The sequence below is a fragment of the Loxodonta africana genome, chromosome 2 (assembly GCF_030014295.1).
Source record: "Loxodonta africana isolate mLoxAfr1 chromosome 2, mLoxAfr1.hap2, whole genome shotgun sequence".
Taxonomy (NCBI): Eukaryota; Metazoa; Chordata; class Mammalia; order Proboscidea; family Elephantidae; genus Loxodonta; species Loxodonta africana.
In genome coordinates this window covers 110,331,543-110,355,373 of record NC_087343.1, presented here as the reverse complement: position 1 = coordinate 110,355,373, position 23,831 = coordinate 110,331,543, and the positions used below count along the sequence as shown (strand labels likewise).

General features: G+C 38.6%; 1 protein-coding gene across 1 annotated transcript in view; it reads left to right on the top strand.

The window, feature by feature from the left end:
- Window positions 1-2,622: 2,622 nt before the first annotated feature.
- SLCO6A1 (solute carrier organic anion transporter family member 6A1) overlaps window positions 2,623-23,831 on the top strand; it is a 131,636-nt gene continuing 110,427 nt past the window's right edge. The window contains exons 1-3 of the mRNA XM_064279698.1: window positions 2,623-3,001; window positions 14,432-14,692; window positions 21,046-21,231. Coding sequence (XP_064135768.1) covers window positions 2,623-3,001; window positions 14,432-14,692; window positions 21,046-21,231 — 826 coding nt within the window. The remainder of the gene's footprint in view (window positions 3,002-14,431; window positions 14,693-21,045; window positions 21,232-23,831) is intronic.

Below are 23,831 nucleotides of genomic sequence, written 5' to 3'. Positions count from 1 at the left end.
CTGTATTATGCCATATTATAGAAATCTGCCTCATCATAATGTTCACCTGCATTACTGACTGATTTGCTGAAAAGCATTATATGAATTAACCTCAGCAGGTACGTTAGTGAGTGGTTCTTCCTAACATGTTTATTTAGTGGTTTTAACTAAAATAGTTATTACATGAGAGTATTTAACAGAACCTCACAAACATTCGTTGTTGAATTCAAGCTGGTCTCTTGAAATATCATAAACTCTTGGACTGCTAAATTTCTGGGGGGATGCTTTAGTTTAGTTTCATTTAGTTCAATGCCTATGTTATAATTATATGCAATAATCGCTTGTTAACTTCTAGAGAACATGTAAAATTATTTTAATATCCATAATTTCCTAGATTAAAAAACTTTTTTTTTTTCCCACATTTAGTATTTCCAAAACTGGGGCGTGTTTTATAACCCTGTCTATGTATTCCTATGAAAAATCAGTGATCTGTCTTTCAGGAAATACTCTTAATACGAAGATTTTTTTTTTAGTATTGTCAGAGTAAAATTTGGAAACAGCCCATAGAAATCAATATGTGAGTGGTAAATTATGGTACAATTGAATTCTATGCAGGCATTGTATTGTCAAATAAAATAGCAGCGTGTATTGTTAAGTATGATATTTACTAAGGATAAATGTGTAAAGTAAACAAATATTCATTATTCTTAAATATTTGCATTGCAATTCCTGTAACTGGATGACGGTGCCCTTTATTACGTAATAAATCATCATGATTAAACACTTCTCCACCTGAATAAATGCTAAGATTAAAAAGGGACAATTAAGTCATTTAACTTGACTTAAAAATAAACTGACTATAAAAATGGGAAAAAATCACTTATAGCAAAATATAAAAGATATAGTACACCTAGGCATCAGTTAAGGGAGCCCAGGTGGTGCAGTGATTAAAGCAATTGACTGCTAACCAAAAGGTCAGCAGTTTAAAGGTCTGCAGGAAAAAGATGTGACAGTCTGCTTCCGTGCAGATTTACAGCCTTGGAAATCTTATGGGGTCTCTATGAATAGGAATTAACTCACTAGCAGTAAGTTTAGGCATCAGCTAAGTAACTAATAACAAATAAGATCAAAGACTACAGCCTTCAGTATGGATTACGCCTTAACATAAAGAAAGCAAAAATCCTCATAACTGGACCAATAAGCAACATCTTAGTAAATGGAGAAAAGAATAATGTTGTCAAGGATTTCATTTTACTTGGGTCAGCAGTTAATGCTGATGGAAGCCGGAGTCAGGAAATCAAACAATGTATTACATCGGACAAATTTGCAGCAAAAGACCTCCTTAAAGTGTTAAAAAGCAAAGATGTCACTTTGAGCACTAAGGTGCACCTGACCCAAGCCAAGATATTTTCAATCGCCTCATATGCATGCAAAAGCTGGACAATGAATAAGGAAGACTGAAGAATTGATGCCTTTGAATTATGGCGTTGGCGATAAATATTGACTATACTATGGACTGCCAGAAGAATGAACAAATCTGTCTTGGAGGAAGTACAGCCAGAGTGTTCCTTAGAAGTGAGGATGGTGAGACTTTGTCTCATGTACTTTGGATATGTTATCAGAAGGTACAAGTCCCTGGAGAAAACGGCACCATGCTTGGTAAAGTAGAGGATCAGTGAAAAAGAGGAAGGCCCTCAATGAGATGGACTGAAAAAGGGGCTGAAACAATGGGCTTAAACATAACAATGATTATGAGGATGGCACACAACCAGGCAGTGTTCCCTTTTGTTGGACACAGGGTTGCTGTGAATAGGAACCGACCCATTGGCACCTAACAACATCAATAATTAAGAAAATTGTTAATTCTATTACTTAAGTGAATTCTAGTCCTAAGATAACATACATAATGAACTTTTTAGACCTTGAAAGGGACCTCTATAATTGCATTGTCCATTATGGTGGTAGCCACCAGCCATATGTGGCTATTGAACATTTGAAATGTGGCTAGTCCAGATTGAAAGCCCTGGTGGCTGGCTGCTACGAAAAGGTCCGCAGTTCAAAACTCCACCCTGAAAATCCTATGAGGCAGTTCTTCTCTGTCCTATAGGTTCACTATGAGTTGGAATCCACTCGATGGCAATGGGTTTTGGTTTTGGTATGTATGAAATACACGTTAAATATAGAAGACTTGATGGAAAAAAAAGTAAAATGTCTCATTAACAGCTAAGTCTGCGGAAATTGGGAGACAGTTCCGTTGTTCCATGTTTACACATCTCCCTTTCCTGGCTTCCTAATAAGTACTAAAAGTACTAGCATTGTTTGACTTCCATTAGAGTTACTCAGGGGCTTCCCTTCCGTGTTAGCAGTTACCAGAATCAAGTTGTAGCTTTTTCCCCCCTCCCCACAGGAAGCTAAGGACAATAGACTTGTACGTTCACTAGGGGCAACTGTCAATCCCCCGCGGGCACGTTTGCCTCCCGCCCTAGGAGAAACGTTCTCCCTGAGGGCTTGTGCTGCAGGCTCCTCTTCTGCCTACCCAGCCGCCCTTGGCCCACGCCCGACTTTTCAGTTGGTCAGGCCCAAGGGACCTCCCAAAACACCTGGCCGCGCTGCAGGGGCAGCTGCTCGGGGCGCGGCCTAGCCATGGCAGCAGCCCGGGTGGAAGTGGAGCCCAAGGCGGCTCAGGAGGCTGCGCAAGTGCCGCCTGCCGAGGGCATCAAGGCCAGGATGACCCAGAACGCCCAGAACGCGGGGAAGGCGGAGGAGAAATCGCCCCCGGAGAAAAAGCTCCTGGTTCAGAACATCTTGCCAACCACCGTGATGGGCGTCGGCCATTTCCGAAATCTGCGACAAGCCCGGGCGGAGGGCAAAGCCTTGAAGTCTCTGTCCACGTCGCTGCGAGAACGTGATGAAAATTTGGAGGGGCCCTGCGCCTTGGGTTGTATAGTTAGCGCCTGTTGTCAGCGTTTTAACAACATCCGCTTTTTCATGATTTTCTACTGCATCCTGCTCATCTCTCAAGGTAAGCCTGAGAGGTGAGAGTCGTTCTAGTGAGGGCAGAGACAGGGCATGGCGCCTTAGGTTTGGGCTCCTGTCTTGCCTCGTCAGGCACCTGATTGACTCACTGTACCCTACGCTGGCATAGGGTTGTGACTTCCAGATGAACAGCTGAAGAGAAGGTGTTGATTGAGTCATTTAATGTTGACTGATATCAGCTCTGAGAAGTGCTGGGTTGAAAGACTTGAGTAATGAAAATAAAGTTGAAAATAGTGTCTGCTATCACCAGGTTGTTTCTACATCTGCCCACAAGGTTGAAACCCACTGGCCAAGTCACTTCCTGACTAGGTCTTGTTTCCTTATATGTGAATTGAGGGGTTGGGGCAGGCTTCAAACTATCTATGTCACAGAACGCAAACTCCAGGGTATTTATTTTTGCCTACACACTGTTAAAAAGAATTTGAATTTGAATGCCTTTAGACAAGGCATGCATTTTCTGCTTGGCCACAGCCTTCATCATTCCCATTACACCTAGTCCTCTACTAGACTTCACACTGATGGCATTGGAATTTATCAAATTTGGCATCTTTTTGCTCTAAAATGTTTTGTCTAAATAAGTGCAATAAAAGGCTATATGTGATAAGAGCCATATGAAAGGTACGAATAGTCATCAGTTTATTTGTCTTGAGATGACCAAAGAAGTTTCTTGGAGGAAATAGCATTTGATAAATATGTACAGTTCTGATACCCAGGAATGCAGTTAAGAAGCATTTGTTGAATAAGGAAGTGAATGAATGAATATTTTACACACTGAGATACAAGAAGGGCTCATTTCACAATGGTAAACAGCAATAAATTTGGCTGGAGAGTGGTTTCATTTAAGCATAATAAGGGGGTAGTTGTATTTATTTTATTTTATTCATTAATATCTAATGTAGTGACTGAGGCAGAGAAGACATTCAATAAATATTTATTGAATGCATAAGTGAATAAGAAGGTAAGACAGATGGTGGCCACCTTATGAAAGCCTTTAAATACCATACTGGGAATTATGGTAGGCTACTGAGATGTCTTTTGTTATTGTTGTAGTGTGCTATTGAGTTGATTCCGACTCATAGCAACCGTATAGGGCAGAGTAGAACTGCCCCATAGGGCTTCCAAGGCTGTAGTCTTTATGGAAGCAGATTGCCACGTCTTTCTCCCAAAGAGGGCTGTTACCACTGAACTTTCAGTTAGCAGTCAAGCACTTAATTAACCACTGAACCACCAGGGCTCCTTAAGAAGTATTTAGCTTGGTGGTGCAGTGGTTAACAGCTATGGCTGCTAACCAAAAGGTTGGCAGTTTGAGTCCACCAGCCGCTCGTTGGTAACCCTTTGGGGTTAGTTCTGCTCTGTCCTGTGGGATCACTATGAGTTGAAATGATCGCTATGACTTGAAATCGACTGGGTGGCAATGAGTTTGTTTTGTTTTTAATGTGCTAGATAATAAGTAAGGCGCTTTCTAGGCATTATCTCACTTAACGTAATCCTCTTATTGGGTAAGTAATGAGGAGCCATTGAAGGTTTTTGAACAAGGGGTGACAGTGATTGGTTATAAAACTCCCCCACTTATTCACTGGTTTCATACAGGTCATTACTTCAGTTAGGGTACAATATTGGGTTTTCCATTCATGAAAATGGTATATCTCTTCATTCATCTACGTATCAATCAATACTGATTATTTTTAGTGATTTTTTTATTTTTAATAATATTTTACTGTAATCTCGGTGAAAGTTTACACAGCAAATTTGGTTCCCATTTGACACTTTGATTACAAATTTTTCAGTGACATTAGTTACATTTTTCACAACGTGTCAACATTCTCTTTAATTGGGTTTTGGTTGTTCTCTTTCCGGTGCTCTAATTTCTCTGCCACCTTATCTCTCATCCTTGGTTTCAAGTAATTTTGGTCTCATATAGATGGTTTTTTAATGGAGCACTGTACTTGTGGGTAATATATCCTTTATTTTGTGTGCCAATCTGTTATTTCACTAAAAGGTGACTTTGAGGATAGTTTTGGGTCAGAGTTTTAAGAGCTTCAGGTAGTCCTCTAGTCTCAACTGGCCCAGTAAGTCAGGGCTTTTTAAGAATTTGAGTTGTGTTCTGTGCTTTTCTCCGGTTCTGTCAGCTTCCATCTATTGTGGCCCTGATGAGAATGGTTGGTAGTGATAGCCAGGTACCATCTAGTTCCTCTGGCCTCAGGATAGATGAGGCTGTGGCTCATGTAAGCTGTTAGTTCTTGGATTGAATCATGTCCCCCCAAAATATGTGTCAACTTGGCTAGGCTATGATTCTCAGTATTGTGTGGCTGTCCTCCATTTTGTGATCTGATGTAATTATCCTCTATTATGTGATGTATTGTAAATCCTAACCCCTATATATTAATGAGGCAGGATCAGTGTGAGGTATATCTTGAGTCACTGCCTTACAAGAGGGTGTGGCTTAAGTCACACATTTCCTCAAATCACACCCTTACTTAAGGCACACCCTTATTCAAGTCACACCCTTGTTTGGGTCACATCTTTTATCTTACAAGAGATAAAATGAGAGAGAACTGAGCAGAGAGGAGAGGGACCTCACTACCACCAAGAAAGAAGAACAGGGAGTGGAGCACACCCTTTGGACCCAGGGTCCCTGCACTGAGAACTTCCTAGACCCAGGGGAAGATTGATGCCAAGATACATGGAGATCTCCAAGTGACGCCAGGTCCACAGATGTTGAAAGAACTCAAGGACCTTCCACCAGAGCTGACAGACAGAGAAAGCCTTCCGCTAGAGCTGATGCCCTGAATTTGGACTTCTAGCCTCCTAAATTGTGAGAGAATAAATTTTTGCTTGTTAAAGTCGTTCACTTGTAGTATTTCTGTGATAGCAGCACTAGATAACTAAAACAGCCCTGTAGACTAGTTGTTTCCCTGAAGCTTTGGTTTAGTTATATTTTAAGCAATTTTTAAAAAGTCATTTAAAATTTATGAAGGGTGCAAAGGCAATACAATGAATTCTTGTATCCCCTTTACCAGAGTAACCAGTTGTTAACATTTTACCATATTTGTTCCATTACCTTCTTTTTTCCTATATATACATAGAAACCCTGGTGGCGTAGTCATTAAGAGCTACGGCTGCTAACCAAAAGGTCGGCAGTTCAAGTCTGCCAGGTGCTCCTTGGAAACCCCATGGGGCAGTTCTACTCTGTTCTATAGGGTTGCTATGAGTCAGAATTGGCTCAATGGCAATGGATTTTATATATATATATATATGGATTTTTTCAGACACGGTACACCATTATTGCTAAATACTTCATTGTGCATCTCCCCAAAGTGAGGACACTCTCCTATACAATCACTATATATATCTTTCAGTCAGAAATATCAGTACAACAGTATCATCAAATTATGAGTTGGTAGCCCCATTCAGAAACCCAGGTGGCATAGTGGTTAAGAGCTATGTCTGCTAACCAAAAGGTTAGCAGTTTGAATCCACCAGGTGCTCCTTGGAAACTCTATGGGGCAGTTCTACTCTGTCCTATAGTGTTGCTATGAGTTGGAATCGACTCAACGGCATCAGGCTTGGTTTGGTTTGGCCCCATTCAGATATTGCCAACTGTCTCAAAATTACCTCTTTTGGTCCAGAATTCTATACAAAAAGATATGTTGCAGTTAGTTGTCATATTTTACAAGTCTTCTTCAATCTGAAACTGTTCCTTATTCAGTGGTAAATCGTGGCGTCAACCCACACCCCATGGACCTCCTCACATACCTGACCACACAGAATCCTTAATAATATTTTTTATACTAATGTTACTCGTAAATCACAATTACTGTATTGTCTTAGTCATCTAGTGCTGCTGTAACACAAATACCACAAGTGGATTGTTTTAACAAAGAGAAATCTATCACCATGTCTAGTAGACTAGAAGTCCAAATTCAGGATGTCAGCCCCAGGGGAAGCCTTTCTCTCTGATGACTCTGGAGAAGGTTCTTGTAGTCAATCTTCTCTTGGTCAGGGAGCATCTCAGCTCAAGAACCTCAGGTTTAAAGGACGCACTCTGCTCCCAGTGCTGCTTTCTTGGTGGTATAAGGTCCCCATGTCTCTCTGCTCTCCTCTTTCTTTTGTATCTCAGAAGAGATTGGCTTAAGACGTTATCTAATCTTGTAGATCTCATCAAAATAACTGCTGAAAATCCATTTTATTACATCATAGTGTAATCACATAGAGAAATCACAGCAGATGATAAAATGGCAGACAGTTGTACAATACTGGGGATCATGACCCAGCCAAGTTGACAGATATTTTTGGGGGGATACAATTCAATCCATGACACCATATCTCACTCTGTCTTTTTCTTTAATTACTACTTCGTTCTCAAAAAAAGTTATTGCTAAGTTCAAACTGATTTTACAAAATAGAACAACAGCATTAGGTTTCCTATTAGTCTCTCAAGGAACAGTTTGTACTTTAATAGGTAAATGTTGCTGTATTTATATTAATACTCACGCTGAGGGTTTGCTGAATGCAGTTGCTGCTGAGGCACATGAAAAACAGTTACTGATGCTGCTTATAAACAAACACCTCATGAAATTTGTTTGCTGGTTCGAAGACCTTAGAGTCGTGGTTTCATTGGTTATTTCAGACAATTGGCCTAATATTGTGAGTGTTTTTATTCTACCTCCTGATTTGCTGTCTGGTGCCTGGGATCTTAAGAACCAGATAGTGCCCAATTACCATTTATTGAGCATTTTTGACCAAAGATTCTATAACAAGATCATGATCCAAAGGAGAGAACCGTGAAAGAGTTGTATGTAATTCTCCTGGAATCCGGATTTCTGGCTTTCATGGAGGCTGGGGCTGCCCCCAAGGGGCATCGCCTTTTGGTGTCTTTTTCAACCTCAAGCTTTGAGAAAAAAACTGATTCCTGAAGCCACTTTGAGTGAAACAGTAATCCAGGTAAACCAGTAAGACCCTTTTGCTCTGGATATTGTGTTTTATGTGAAGATTTCAGTCTGTTTTGGGAAACTGACTCCAAAGATCGGACTGAGAGTTATGTGTAGGGTAAATTGGTAATCAGTTTGATTAGTCTTCTAGACTCTCTTGAAATAACCTGTCTAATGTTTGTAATGAAACTCTTACCCTCTTGCTATACAGAAAACTGTCTCTTAAAGAAACCATGTTCTCAGGAGATGAGCCTCATGGCTCAGACTCCATTTTGTCCTAGATTCCACTTCTGCTGCTGAGAAAGTGACCCATGACTGTTACTATGTAAACCACGAAGGGGCAGCTTGCCCTCAGGGAGAACACTTAGTATGTTTTAAAGAGATTAATTTTAGATCTCCAAGAGGAGAAGTCTACCCTGTATTATCTTGCTTATCATGTATTCTTTAATGGAAACTTGTTTGTCACATGTAAATTTTTCTTTACCTTCTATTTTCTCTAGACAAACTTGGAGTACCTGTTATGGATATAACTAGTTCAGATGATCCCTTTCCAACTGATAGTGAATTTACTTGGGTGATCTCTTGCTTAGATTCCCGGCAAATGGGTGGACAATGCACTTTGGGAACCATAGGATTACCTTTAGATATTCATAGTAATGATGCTAATAAATACTGAAAAGGTACTGTTAATTTGTTATTCATTATAAAAGGAGAGTCAGAAGGAAGCCCATTGTTCCAACACTCAGGGTGGGGTTGGTCATTTCTAAGAGTTTTAATTCCTACTTATAGTATAGTTGAATTAGAGAAATCTTTAAGAAATCTATTGATTACTATGGGACAAATAGCAGATGAAGCTGCTAGAGGGATGGAAGCACAACAGTGATCTCTGACCTCATTAGCCAAGGTGACATGCAATAAAATAGCCTTTAAGATTTTTTTTTTTAAATTAGTCCAAGAAAAGTATAGTCTGTGCTATAGCAAATATCTTTTGTTGCATTTGGATAAATATGTAGAATTGGACAGCAGGCTACTTGGTTACACACTGTAACACCCTTACAAACATCAGGGCACCAGCTCCAGGGAAAGGCTTTCTCTCTCTATCGGCTCTGGAGGAAGGTCCTTGTCATCAGTCTTCCCTTGGTCTGGAAGCATCTGAGCACAGGAACCTCAGGTCCAATGGACGCACTCTGCTCTTGGCACCGCTTTCTTGGTGGTTTGAGTTCCCCTGTCTCTGCTGGCTTCTCTCTTTTCTCTCTCAGAGGAGATTGGCTTAAGACAGTATCTAATCTTGTAGATCTCATTAATATAACTGCCACTAATCCATCTCATTACATCCTAGTCGTAGGATTTACAACACATAGGGAAATTATATCAGATGGCAAAGTGGTAGACAATCATACAATACTGGGAATCAGGACTTAGCCAAATTGACAGATATTTTTGGGAGACACAATTCAATCCATGACAGGCATGATTGTTTGGTGGGCTTCTGCAATGTGTATACCTTTCTCTGGCACCAGACTCTTACAGTGCTTGCAGCTTCTGCAGTGCCTGCCTCCTGCTGTACATGGTGGTCAGCAGCACCCAGTGCCCAGTGTCAACGGACCACTTTGTTTTTTTAATTAGCTTTATTGAGCTTCAAGTGAACATTTACAAATCAAGTCAGACTGTCACATATGAGTTTATATACACCTTACTCCTGCAACATTGCTGAATTCCCACTTGCTGTCCCCCTAATGAGTCAGCCCTTCCAGTCTCTCCTTTCGTGACAATTTTGCCAGGTTCTAACTCTCTTTATCCTCCCATCCCCCCTCCAGACAGGAGATGCCAACACAGTCTCAAGTGTCCACCTGATATCATTAGCTCACTCTTCATCAGCATCTCTCTCCTACCCACTGTCCAGTCCCTTTCATGTCTGATGAGTTGTCTTCGGGGATGGTTCCTGTCCTGGGCCAACAGAAGGTTTGGGGACCATGACCGCCGGGATTCCTCTAGTCTCAGTCAGACCATTAAGTATGGTCTTTTTTATGAGAATTTGGGGTCTACATCTCACTGATCTCCTGCTCCCTCAGGGGTTCTCTGCTGTGCTCCCTGTCAGGGCAGTCATCAGTTGTGGCCAGGCACCAACTAGTTCTTCTGGTCTCAGGATGATGTAGGTCTCTGGTTCATGTGGCCCTTTCTGTCTCTTGGGCTCTTAGTTATCGTGTGACCTTGGTGTTCTTCATTCTCCTTTGCTCCAGGTGGGTTGAGACTAATTGATGCATCTTAGATGGCCGCTTGTTAGCATTTAAGACTCCAGATGCCACATTTCAAAGTGGGATGCAGAATGTTTTCATAATAGAATTATTTTGCCAATTGACTTAGAAGTCCCCTTAAGCCATAGTCCCCAAACCCCCGCCCTTGCTCCGCTGACCTTTGAAGCATTCATTTTATCCCAGAAACTTCTTTGCTTTTGGTCCAGAATAGACCACTTTTTGATTGGTTTGTTTGTCTTTTTTGTTGTTGAGTTGTAAGAGTTCTTTATATATTAAGCCCTTATCAGATATACAAACAAACAAAAAAATAAACCCATGGCCATCGAGTAGATTCTGACTCATAGTGACCTTATAGGACAGAGTAGAACTGCCCCATAGAATTTTCAAGGACCACCTGGTGGATTCCAACTGGCTACCTTTTGGTTAGCATCAGTAGCTCTTAACCACTATGCCACCAGGGTTTCCTAACAGATATGTAAAGTGTCCAAATATTCTCTCTCATTCTGTAGGTTGTCTTTTCACTTTCTTGGTAATATGCTTTGAAGCACAAAAGTTTTTAATTTTTGATGAAGTCCAACTTAACCACTTTTTCTTTAGTTTCTCATGCTTTTGGTGTCATATCTAAGACTCCATTAGCTAAAACACGGTCCTGAAGATTTACCCTTATGTTTTCTTTTAAGTGTTTCATGGTCGTAACTCTAATATTTAGGTTTTTGAGCCATTTTGAGTTAATTTTTGTATATGATATGAGGTAGGGGTTCAACTTCATTGGAAATCCAGTTGTTCCTGCACTATTTGTTGAAGAGACTATTCTCTATCCATTGAACAGATTTGGAACTGTTGTTGAAAATCATATAGTTATAGATGTATTGGTTTATTTCTGGACTCTAAGCTGTATTCCTTTGGTCTATATGCCTTTCCTTCTGTGAAGTACCACAGTTTTGATTACAGTAGCTATGTAGTTAGTTTGGCTCTTGGAAAGTGTGAATCTTCCGACTTTATTCTTCTTATTCAAGGTTGTTTTGGCTAGTCAGGACCCCCCCCACCTTGCAATTTCACATGAATTTGAAGATTGGCTTTTTCATTTCTACAAAAAAGCCTGTTGGAATTTTGATAGGTAGGGATTACATTGCATCTATAGATTGTTTTGGGTAATATTGACATTTTAGCAATGTTAAATCTTCTAATTCATGAACACGAATGTCTTTCTATTTATTTAGGTTTGCTTTAATTGCAGAAGTGTTTCATGGTTTATAGTGTATGAGTCTTTTGCTTTTCTGGTTATATTTATTTTTAGATATTTTATTCTTTTAGATGCTATTGTAAATAGGTTTATTTTCTTGATTTCATTTTCAGATTGTTCATTGCTGGTGTACAGAAGCCCAGCTGATTTCTGTGTCTTGATCTCATACCCTGCAACATTGCTGAATTCCCTTATTAGCTCCAGTAATTTTCTTGTGGATTCTTTTGGGATTTTCTGCATGTATGATTATGTTGTTTAAGAATAGTTTTTCTTCTTCCGATTCAGATGCCTTTCATTTCTTTTTTTTTCCTAATTGATTAGAGCTTTGATTACAATATTGAATAGCAGTGGTGATAACATTCTTGTCTTGATCTTAGGGTGAAAGCTTTCGGTCTTTGACCATTGAGTATGATGTTGGCTGTGGGTTTTTCATTAATGCCTCTTATTGTATAGTGGAATTTCTCTTGTCCTAGTTTTCTAAGTGTTTTATGATGAAAGAGTGTTGTGTTTTATCTTTATGACCATCGGCATGTTCAGGTCCATCATTGCAAGTGCCAATCCGTCTCACTGAGGGTCTCCCTACCCCTCATTGGCGCTTTATTTCACCAAGCACAATATCCTCTTCTAGCTGCCATCCCTTCTGATGACATGTCCAAAGGAAGCAAATCAGACAGTATTCTGTTGTGATCCACAAGGTTTTCATTGGCTAATTTTTGGGAAGTAGATCCCCAGACCTTTCTGCCTAGTCTGTCTTAGTCTGGAAACTGCTGAAACCTGTCCACCATGTGTTACTGTGCTGGTATTTTAAATACTGGTGGCATAGCTTCTGGTATCACAGCAACATGTAAACCACCATAGTACAACAAACTGACGGGTGGGTGGTGGATAATAGAATAAGGCAGTTACAAATATCAACTGTGGCTGTATAACCATTTAGAGAAATAAAAACTTTAGCAGCTGTGGGTATACACACAAACGTTTATATACACATTTATGTGTGTTTGTGTTTCAGTTCTTTATCTTTTTCCCTTCCTCCATTTTAAAATCTTAAACGAATTAGTCTCTAGTTACTGATAGGACTTATTTCTTGCCTTCACCATTATACTCCTTGGCCACATATTGACAGTTAACGAAAATTCTCCCAGGTGCAGCAAAGTTTTTCTAACTCATTTCCTGTTGTCTTTGGCCTGTTAAACCAGTTGTCTCTAAGTTTGGCTTGTGGTTTCTTTGGCAATACAATTACCTCATAAATTTAGTAGGCTTGTGATATGTTTGTGTAAGTATTGGTTTACAATTTAGTCTTCATGGTAAAAACAAACAAACGTTCTTCAGGTTTTTTACTGAACTAGAAGAATTAACATTACCCTGAGATGGCTATGGTGACTGAATGAACTATGTGTCTCTCTATTTGGGGAAAGAGTGAGAGCATCTTGGTTTGTAAGAATGATGATCGAATATGTTATACAGAAGCATGCTGCTGCAGTTACTGATTTGGTCTGGAAGTTTAAATATGGGAAGAAGAGAGGAGATGCACCCTGAGTAGTCTAAGGTATCAACTCTGCCAGTTATTTGTCTGTTGGCCATAAACTCCCCTGCGGCCTTTCTGGACTCACGAGACTGGCAGGCTGTAAACTACATTTCCAAATTCTCTTGCCAGCTGGCTTTCACTTAGATGTTGCCACTGAAAGGTGGTCGTAGTATATTTGAAAGGGGGCGAAGGGGCAAAGGAGTGCCTTTTTTTTTTTTAAATCGGTTTCTGGTGGTGTTTTTGGCAGCCGCAGCAGTGCTTAGTGAGTTTAGGCTCCTGAATTTATGCTGTTAATAGATGTAGTTCCATCCGCAGCAGCAGTGGATGATTCAGCAGCATAGTGCTCGTGGGCTCTGCCCGTGGTGACACAGAGCAACAGAAGCACCGGGTGGCTGTGAGCTGGCTCCTATAGCATTAGCAGGAGTGCAGGCTCCTGGTTTCCTGCAAAATGGTCATGCTTATAGTCCCAGCAGCAGCACCAGCAGCGAGTCCATGTTCCAGCAGTTTCGCTGGCATAGATGTGATAAGTTTCCATTAGTAACCATTTTCCCTTTTCATTTCAACAAATGTACCACTTTTGTAACAATCCCTATATTAATTTTTTTTTTTCTGTTTGAAACAGTGTGATTTTTTTTTTTAGTGGGCACTGAGTGATAGGAATGCATATAGTATGATAACCATTTATTTAACACTGAAGAACATGGCCAATAATACTCTACATTGTTTAAGGATTTACAGCATATATTGTTACAAGAGTATTGGAAAGGCACAGTAATGGTAAATACCAAATGTAGGGTACAGTTACAGAAGAGAGGGACAAGAATGTGTTTGGAGGAGTACACATTGGGCTTCAGCTATTTTGATTATGTTTTATTTCCTGTTCTGAATGATAGATAAACATTCACTGTATTATTCTTTATTCCTTTTTTATAATAAAAATATAATATATTAGAATAAAGATAAGTACTAACTGAGATGATTAAAACAATCAGTATTATTCAGTAAATTACTCATAAAGGTAGTTGTTAAAAACAACAACAAAAACCTTCGAAAGTTAAATTAACCAGTATTTTATAGAAGTTAAGGACTGTTAGAAGGAGTTCCTGAGTGGTGCAATCAGTAAGTGCTTGATTAGCTGCAAGGTTGGCAGTTCGAATCCACCCAGAGACGCATTGGAAGAAAGTCCTAGTGATATACTTTCAAAAGATCACAGCTGTTTGAAACTCTGTGGAGCACAGGTTTGCTCTGATACACGTGGATTCACCATGAGACATAACTAACTCGATGGCACCTGGTAAGCTGCTAAGGACTATTAGGACTCTTTTTTTGCTTGTAGGTCTTAAACGTTCAGAATAATGCAAACTAAACTTAAATCAGTGTAAATTAAGTTTTGATTTTTAATGATTATAATGATCTGTTAAAATGCTCCTTATTGCTTTCTTTCTTTTTTACATTTTAGGTATGATATTTGGTCTTGTAGATCTGAGCATTGATCATTTTCAGAAGGTCTATCATCTGAAAGCCACCGAGATTTTAGCACCGTCATTGACCTATGATATTTCATCTTGTCTGGTAGCAATACTTATAGCATACTATGGAGGGAGAGGAAACAGACCAAGGTGGATTGCAGTTTCCTCCATTTTAGTAGGAATGGGATCGCTTTTATTTTCTTATCCATACCTTACTGGTGGAGATTATCAACTGAAGATAGAAATTGAAGGTAAGACTTTAAAATACAGTGTCATACATCAAATGGACTTTCATTTAGATCACTGGTTCAAAGAACATAGAATAGACTGTGATACCTGTCTGTTCATTCATTCATCTCTCTACCCATCTCTATTTATATGTCCAAGTTTAGTAAATTAATTAGAGTTCCCAAATAAACATTTATGGCATTCTTGCATCTTCTCATGATCATACATGCTTTCATGTAAAAGATGGGCATAGAATGGAGAAAAGAGAATACTTTAGCATAATTATTTTATGGAATTGTTTTTCTTTTAGTCATTTTTATACATAGTATAAATCTTATATATATGACTCTTTAGTAATTTTTTATGCCTACAAAATGTTTCTATATATTTATGTTTTTAATTTAATCCGTGTATTCTGACTTCAGCATGTACACATAAACACAAATGTAAATGTAAATCCACACACACAAAAAGAAAAGTGAGACCTTTTCTAATTACTTCTACCATTTAAATATGAGGGCTACCCTGTACTTTGAATATTAAAAGTTTGGTGGCTTTTTCAGTTTGTTCATTTTTTTTTTTCTTCCAATTTATTCAGCAGTCTTCTCGCTACTCACACTTGTTGTTAGGTGCAGTTGAGTCAGTTCCGACTCATAGCGACCCTAGGTACAAGAGAACGAAACACTGCCTGGTCCTGCACCATTCTTATGATCATTGTTATGCTTGAGCCCATTGTTGCAGCCACTGTGTCAATCCATCTCACTGAGGGTCTTCCTCTTTTTCGATGACCCTCTATTTTACCAAACATTATGTCCTTCTCCAGGGACTGATCCCTCTTGATAATATGCCCCACGTATGTGAGATGAAGTCTCCCCATCCTTGCTTCTAACGAGCATTCTGACTGTACTTCTTCCAAGACATTTGTTCGTTCTTCTGGCAGTCTGTGGTTTATTCAGTATTCTCGGCCTACATCATAATTCAAGGGCATCATTTCTTCTTCGTTCTTCCTTATTCATTGTCCAGCTTTCACATGCATCTGATGCAATTGAAATCACCATGGCGTGGGTCAGGCATACCTTAGTCCTCAAAGTGACATCTTTGCTTTTTAACACTTTAAAGAGGTGTTTTGCAGCAGATTTTCCCAATGCAATGCAATGGGTTGTTTGATTTCTTGTTGCTACTTCCATGGGCATTGGTTGTGGATCCAAGTAAAATGAAATTCTTTACAACTTCACTATTTTCTCTGTTTATCATGAGGTTGTTTGCTTATTGGTCCAGTTGTGGGGATTTTTGTTTTCTTTATGTTGAGGTATAATCCATACTGAAGGCTGTAGTTTTTGATCTTCATCAGTAAGTACTTCAAGTCCTCTTTGCTTTCAGCAGGCAAGATTCTGTTATATGTATATTGCAGGTTGTTAATGAGTCTTCCTCCAATCCTGATGCTGCATTCTTCATATTGTCTAGATTCTTGGATTCATGCTCAGCATACAGATTGAATAAGTATGGTAAAACAATCAACCCTGACACACACCTTTCTTGACTTTAAACCATGCAGCATCCCCTTGTTCTGTTCAAACAACTGCCTCTGGGTCCATGTATGGTCGCTCGTGAGTACGATTAAGTGTTCTGGAATTCCCATTCTTCTCAATGTTATCCATAATTTGTTGTGATCCACACAGTCCAATGCCTTTGCATAGTCAATAAAACACAGGTAAACATCTTTCTGGTATTCTCTGCTTTCAGTCATGATCCATCTGACATCAGCAATGATATCCCTTGTTCCATATCCTGTCCTGATTCTGGCTTGAATTTCTGCCAGTTTCCTGTCAATATACTGCTACAGCTGCTTTCAAATGGTTTTCAACAAAATTTTACTTGCATGTGATATTATGATATTGTTTGATAATTTCTGCATTCTGTTGGATCACCTTTCTTTAGAATGCATAGAAATATGGCTCTCTTCCAGTTGGTTGGCTGGGTAGCTGTCTTCCAAATTTCTTGGCATAGATGAGTGAGCACCTCCAGTGCTGCATCCATTTGTTGAAACATCTCAATTGGTATTCTGTCAATTCCTGCAACATTATTTTTCACCAGTGCCTTCAGTGCAGTTTAGACTTCTTCCTTCAGTATCATCGGTTCTTGATCATATGCTACCTCCTGAAATGGCTGAATGTTGACCAGTTGTTTATGGTACAGTGACTATGTGTATTCCTTCCATCCTTTTTTGATGTTTCCTGCCTTGTTTAATATTTCCTTTGTAGAATCCTTCAGTATTGCAACTCAAGGTTTGAACTTGTTTTCAGTTCTCTCAGCTTGAGAATTGCCATGCATGTTTTTCTCTTTTGGTTTTCTATCCCCAGGTCTACTTACACTAGATAAAGTCTATTTGGAATTTCGTGGCACTGTTTCTGACACCATTTTGTCAGGTACTTATAGTGCATAGGCTTCTAAAAGAGTTGGAATATATTTACTCATTCTGCTACCTTTAAATTGGGTTTTAGCAAGACAGTGAAAAAAAGGCAGGACAGTGGCTCCATGTGTGTACACCCATGCACACACACATACACACACATATTCATGTTTGTTATGTTTTTACAAAGCATGTTTATGATATGTGTTATTACTCTCCTTCCTTTCATCTTATTGCGGTCAGAAAGAATGAAGAAGTTAGGAAAAACTACTTAGTACATATTAAAAATGCTGTCCAATACTCAATAGGAGTTATTATAGTAGAAATAATATAGTCTTTCTTCCCTTTCTGTCTTTATATTATCTGGATTCCACATATTCCTGCTTGCAATGAGGAGCTTTCCATTTGTTGAATAACACTTATTAGTGTATTTACAAGGGACTCTGGTGGCACAGTGGTTAAGTGCTTGGCTGCTAACAGAAAGGATAGCAGTTCAAACCCACTAGTGTATTTACTGGGTGTCTTTGTGCTTGGTACTAGAGAAGCAGAAATGAAGCAAACAATTTTTGCAATGAAAGCTCATTTCATACACCTGTGTATGCAGGCAGATATGTGATTGACCTTGTTTAAAAATTTAGTTCTTACATAACAACTTTTCTACATTGTGTTCATATCTCAGTTTATACCTTTCTACCTGTTTATCTGTCTCTGTCTGTCTGTCTATCATCTATCTTTACTCTCTAGATTTTCTTTATTCTTCCTTTTTTTTTGGCCCATCTCCTTTCTTTCTGAATACTTCTCCTACTCTGTCTTCTTTTCTACACATCCCAGTTAGCTGCTATGCTCCCCTTCTGAGTGATCTGAACCTCTTTGTATAGTTCATTTACCACCACAGTCTGCCTCCTTTGTCTGCTCCTCCTACCCCATTACAGTTTTGTGTATTGATGACATGTTAATCCTAGCCCATGTGCTCCAACCAACTTGTAAATGCTTTACTCCACCAAATTCCTTAGAGGTTAAAACAGGATTTTCTTCACTACTTCATGAGAATACTTGTAATACACTCTGGTCTTTAGTTTCTTGAACTCTACATTTAAGTGACCGTTTCCACAGTTACGGATTGAATTGTATCCCCCCAAAATGTGTGTAGCAATTTGGCTTGGGCATGATACCCAGTATTGTGTGATTGTCCACCATTTTATCATCTAATGTGATTTTCCTACGTGTTGTAAATCTATCTCTATAATGTTGATGAGATGGGATTAGTGGCAGTTATGTTAATGAGGCAGAACTCAATCTACAAGATTGGAATTTATCTTGAACCCGTCTCTTTTGAAATATAAAAGGGAGCAGAGAGCAGAGAGACATGGGGACCTCATACCACCAAGAAAGTAGTGCCAGGAGGAGAGTGTGTCCTTTGAACTCATGGTACCTGTGCAGAGAAGCTCCTGGACCAGGGGAAAATTGATGACAAGGACCTTCCTCCAGAGCTGACAGAGAGAGAAAGGCTTCCCCTGGAGCTGGTGCCCTGAATTTGGACTTCTAGCCTATTAGACTGTGAGAGAATAAATTTCTGTTTGTTAATGCCATCCACTTGTGGTATTTCTGTTAGAGCAGCACTAGATGACTAAGACACATGCACACCCATGGTTGCAGTACACTGTCCCTTTATTGACAACTTTCTAAACATCTGTTATCCTACTCTCTAATTCCATCCATTGATACTTCTACCTTACTCACAACAAAGACAGCCGTTCTTTCCTTTTATTTGTTATTTTATTCATTTGTTCTGATCCACACAGTCTAATGCCTTTGCATAGTCAATAAAACACAGGTAAGTATCTTTCTAGTATTCTCTGCTTTCAGCTGTGATTCATCTGACATCAGCAATGATATCTCTCCTTCCATGTCCTGTTCTGAATCAAACTTGAATTTCTGGCAGTTCCCTGTTGATGTAGTACTACAAACATTCTTGAATGATCTTCAGCAAAATTTTACTTGCATGTGGTATTAATGATATTGTTCAATAATTTCTGCATTTGGTGGGATCACCTTTCTTTGGAATGGGCATAAATATGGATCTCTGCTAGTAGGTTGCTCAAGTAATTGTCTTCCAAATTTCTTAACATAGGCAAGTAAACACGTCTAGTGCTGCATCCCTTTCTGGAAACATCTCAATTGGTATTCCATCAATTTTTGGAGTCTTGCCTCCAGTGCAGCTTGGATCTCTTCCTTTGGCACCATCTGTTTATCATAAGCTACCTCCTGAAATGACTGAACATTGACCAATCCTTTTTGGTACAGGGATTTTGTGTATTCCTTCTACCTGCTTTTGATGCTTCCTGCATCATTCAATATTTTGCCAATAGAATACTTCAAAATCACAACTTGAGGCTTGGATTTTTTATTCAGTTCTTTCAGCTTGAGAAATGCCATGTGTGTTCTTCTCATTTGGTTTTCTATCTTACGTTCAGCTCTTTTACTTCATCATTTCTTGCATTTGCTTTAGCTACTCTATGTGTAAGAGCAAGTTTCAAGGTTTCTTCTGACATCTATTTTGGTCTTTCTGTCTCTTTAATGATCTTTTCTTCATGTATGATGTTTTTGATGTCTTCACATGACTTGTCTGGTCTTCAGTCATTAGTGTTCAGTGTGTCAAATCTATTCTTGAGATGGTCTACAAATCAGGTGGGATATACTCAAGGCTGTATTTTTGCTCTTGTGGATTTGTTTTAACTTTTTGCAGCTTCAACTTGAGCTTGTGTATAAGCAATTGATGGTCTGTTGTGCATTTCACACCTGGCCTTGTTCTGACTGATGACATTCAGGCTTTTCATATTCTCTTTCCACAGATGTAGTTGATTTGATTCTTCTGAATTCCATCTGGAAAGGTCTACCTGTATAGTCGCTGTTTATGCTGTTGAAAAAAGGTATTTGAAATGAAGAAGTAGCTGGTCTTGCAAAATTCTGTCGTCTGATCCGGTGTCATTTCTATCATCAAGGCCATATTTTCCAACTACCAATCTTTCTTCAGCAATTTCTCCCTCTTTACTGGTTCTCATTCATTAGCATTTAAATTTGCTTAAGTTCTCTCCATTCATTAAAACAGTATCGGCAACAATAACAATAAACATAATGCACAGTCTCTTTTTGTCATTTTATACAACCTCCTCAGATTCACAGGCAAATTTCTTGAAAGAATTGTCCATGCTTCTTAAGTTAATCTCCTATTCTTTTTTCCAGCTCACGTTAATGTGGCATCTGCCCTAAATGCTGTAACAGAACTATTTTCACCAAGTCACCAATATAACTCATGTTATTTGGTATAATGAAAACTTTTTGTTATATTTCTTGAACTATCACCAGTGCTGACTATTTGGTGCTGACTGAACCTGTGTTCTAGAAGTTATGGGGTCTAAAATGGAAAATTATTTAATTAGAATGACAAAAAGTTGATGTGCAGATTGCGCCTAGAACTAAACCTAGGAGATAATCTTTGATATTTCAGATAATCCAAAACATTAGAAACGCTTTTATACCAGAGTCAAAAGTCAGGGGCACGTGATGCCATATTGAAGAGGAATGTGTGGTTTTGTGTGTGTGTGTGTTATATAAATATATACATATATACGTACACACTTATAGACATATAAGTATGTGTTTATATACATATAAGTATGTTTGTATACCTAAAATAATGTGTTAATTTTGTATTTTGGTTTATTATATGTGCATTTTTTCTAGTATTCTCAAAACTGTTCTTTTATCATGGCAGTGTTCTGAGAACATGATTGATTGTAGTATATATACTATAGTCTATGTAAGTGAAACCTTAACTAAAAGAAAAAAGCATAATGTGGTAATAGCTCTAAAGGGTAAAATATTTGATAAAGGATACTGCATATTTATTGTATGTTTAATTATTGAACTCACTTTGCAAAAATACAATTATTATCTTTTCAAAAGATATCTGCCAAGCAACGAAGGTTATCGGTACTTGCCAGGATGCCCTACCATCATTCAAATCAAAATATACATCTTTTTTCATCTTTGGGCAGATTGTGCAGGGAATAGCAGGAATACCTCTTTATATCCTTGGAATAACCTTTCTTGATGACAGTGTTGACAGATACTCATCTGGCATCTACCTAGGCAAGTTGCTTTTTCCGCTAATATGACTGACCCATTTTTAATTTTCACAGAATTTTATGTTGTGGTGTGGCTATGATATAGAGGCACCAACTATTGGCCCTTATGATAGTTTTGTAATAAATGATAGCTGGAATGCATAACTTCAAAATCACATTGAACGCCTAATTCTGAGGAGCTGCTTGAATTTTGAAATTTTAGACAGAGGGATCTGAGGATCACTGAAAATATATACAGCAAGAGAAAAAAAAAAGACAGTTTCTTAAGTAATAAAAACTGTACTCTTTCTGCATTATTTATATATATATGTGTGTGTGAATGTTTATACACCTATTCCTTACTTATTGACTGTCTCATTATCTGACATTTCGCATTTATGACAATAGTAAAAAATCTACTATCTGTATATTTTGCACATTAGTGACGTACGTCTGGCAGTAACCCTCTTATGACCAGTGGGACATACAATGCTCACCTACATTTCCTGCCTTTTGGGTCCAAGAGGACATGTATATCCCACATAATATTTTGTGCACTGATGTGGTTATCCTCTATTTTTGCATAATGCCGATTTTCACATAATGACCAGGTCTTTGGAACCTAACCATGTTGATAAGTGAGGAGTACGTGTGTGTATATACATTATATGTAAGTTTGTTCTACTGTGGTGGCTTGTGTGTTATGACGTTGGAAGCTATGCCACTGGTATTATAAATACCAGTAGGGCAGTAGGGTCACCCATGCTGGCCATGTTTCAGTGGAGCTTCCAAACTAAGACAGAACTAGGAGGAAATATCTGGTGATCTACAGGAAGTGCTTGACTTATGACGTATTTGAATTACCACAAACTGCACTTATGACGGTCTGTTTTTCTTTTTGTACATCTGATTGTTACTAATAAGTACTACATACAATGGTGTAGTGTGTAATTTGCTGTTATTCTCAGATATTCACTCACAGATGTTTAATTTTATGATTTACTGTTCAAAACACTGCCATATAGATTTAGTTTTCTAAACTAAAACAGGGGCTCCCATTGCTTGAAAACTTGGACTCAAACACTGAATGATTTGCTAAAGTTGTTAGGCAGATTCAGGAAGCAGTGAGATGTTACCATGAAATACCCATTAAACTCATTGCCATTGAGTCAATTCCAACTCACAGCAACCCTATAGCACAGAGAAGAACTGTCCCAAAGGGTTTCCAAGGAACGGCTGGTGAATTTGAACTTCTTACCTTTTGGTTAGCAGGTGAACACTTAACCGCTGGGCCACCAGGGCTCCTACAACAAAATAGAAGAAGAATAAAAGGAAAGGGCCATATAGACAATTCTCAGTAATTTTCTACCCAGAAATGTCATCCCTATTCCCAGGATAATCCAGATGACCCACAAGTGGAATTATTACTGCATCTGACAAAATGCCAATGTAGTCCAACTCTTCTTCTTCATCGTCAGAGTAAATTTTTATGATTGGTGTATTTTTTTATGTATATATTAAAATATATCTGTAAGTTTATATGTAATATTTCCAACCCCCAAAGGCAAACAAAGATGTGTATAAAGATACTGATAATAAAAGGCAATAATAATGAAAACTAAAAAAAAATGAAGTTTTCAACTTACATCAGAACTGATTTATGACAGAGTTGTTGAATGGAACCCTGTTGTAAGCTGGGAACTACGTGTACCTGGGGGGAAAAAAAGGTAGCCAGTGAAAACTCTATGGATAGCACAGAAAATTATCTGATACAGTGCTGGAAGATGAGCCTCTCAGGTTGGAAGGCACTCAAAATATAACTGGGGAAGAACTGCCTCCTCAAAGTAGAGTCAACCTTAATGACATAGACGGAGTAAAGCTTTTGGGACCTTCATTTGCTGATGTGGCACGACTCAAAATGAGAAAAAATGGCTGCAAACATCTGTTAGTAATTGGAATGTGGAAAGTACGAAGTATTAATCAAGGAAAATTGGAAGTCATCAGAAATGAAATAGGACACATAAAAATGAATATTCTACGTATTAGTGAGCTGAAATGGACTAGTATTGGCCATTTTTGAATCAGATAATCATACCTTCTACAATGCTGGGAACAGCAAATTGGAGAGAAATGGTGTTGCATTCACCATCTGAAAGAACATTTAAAGGTCTATCCTGAAATACAACACTGCTGTCAGTGATAGGGTAATATTCATATGCCTACAAGGAAGACTTGTTAATACAACTATTATTCAAATTTACACACCAACCACTAATGCCAAAAATGAAGAAACTGAAGATTTTTTACGAAATTTTGCAGTCAGAAATTGATGAAATATTCAGTCAAGATTCATTAGTAATTACTAGTGATTGGAATGTGAAAGTTGGAAGCAAAAAAGATGGCTCAGAAGTTGGAGAATGTGGCCTTGGTGGTAGAAATGACACAAGACATTGTATGATGGGATTCTTCAAGACCAATAACTTATTTATCGGAAATATCTTTTTTCATCAAGATAAATGATGACTCTACACCTGGACCTTGCTGGATGGAATACACAGGAATCAAATTGACTACCTCTTTGGAAAGAAATGATGGAGAAGCTCCGTATCAGTCCAAACAAGGCCA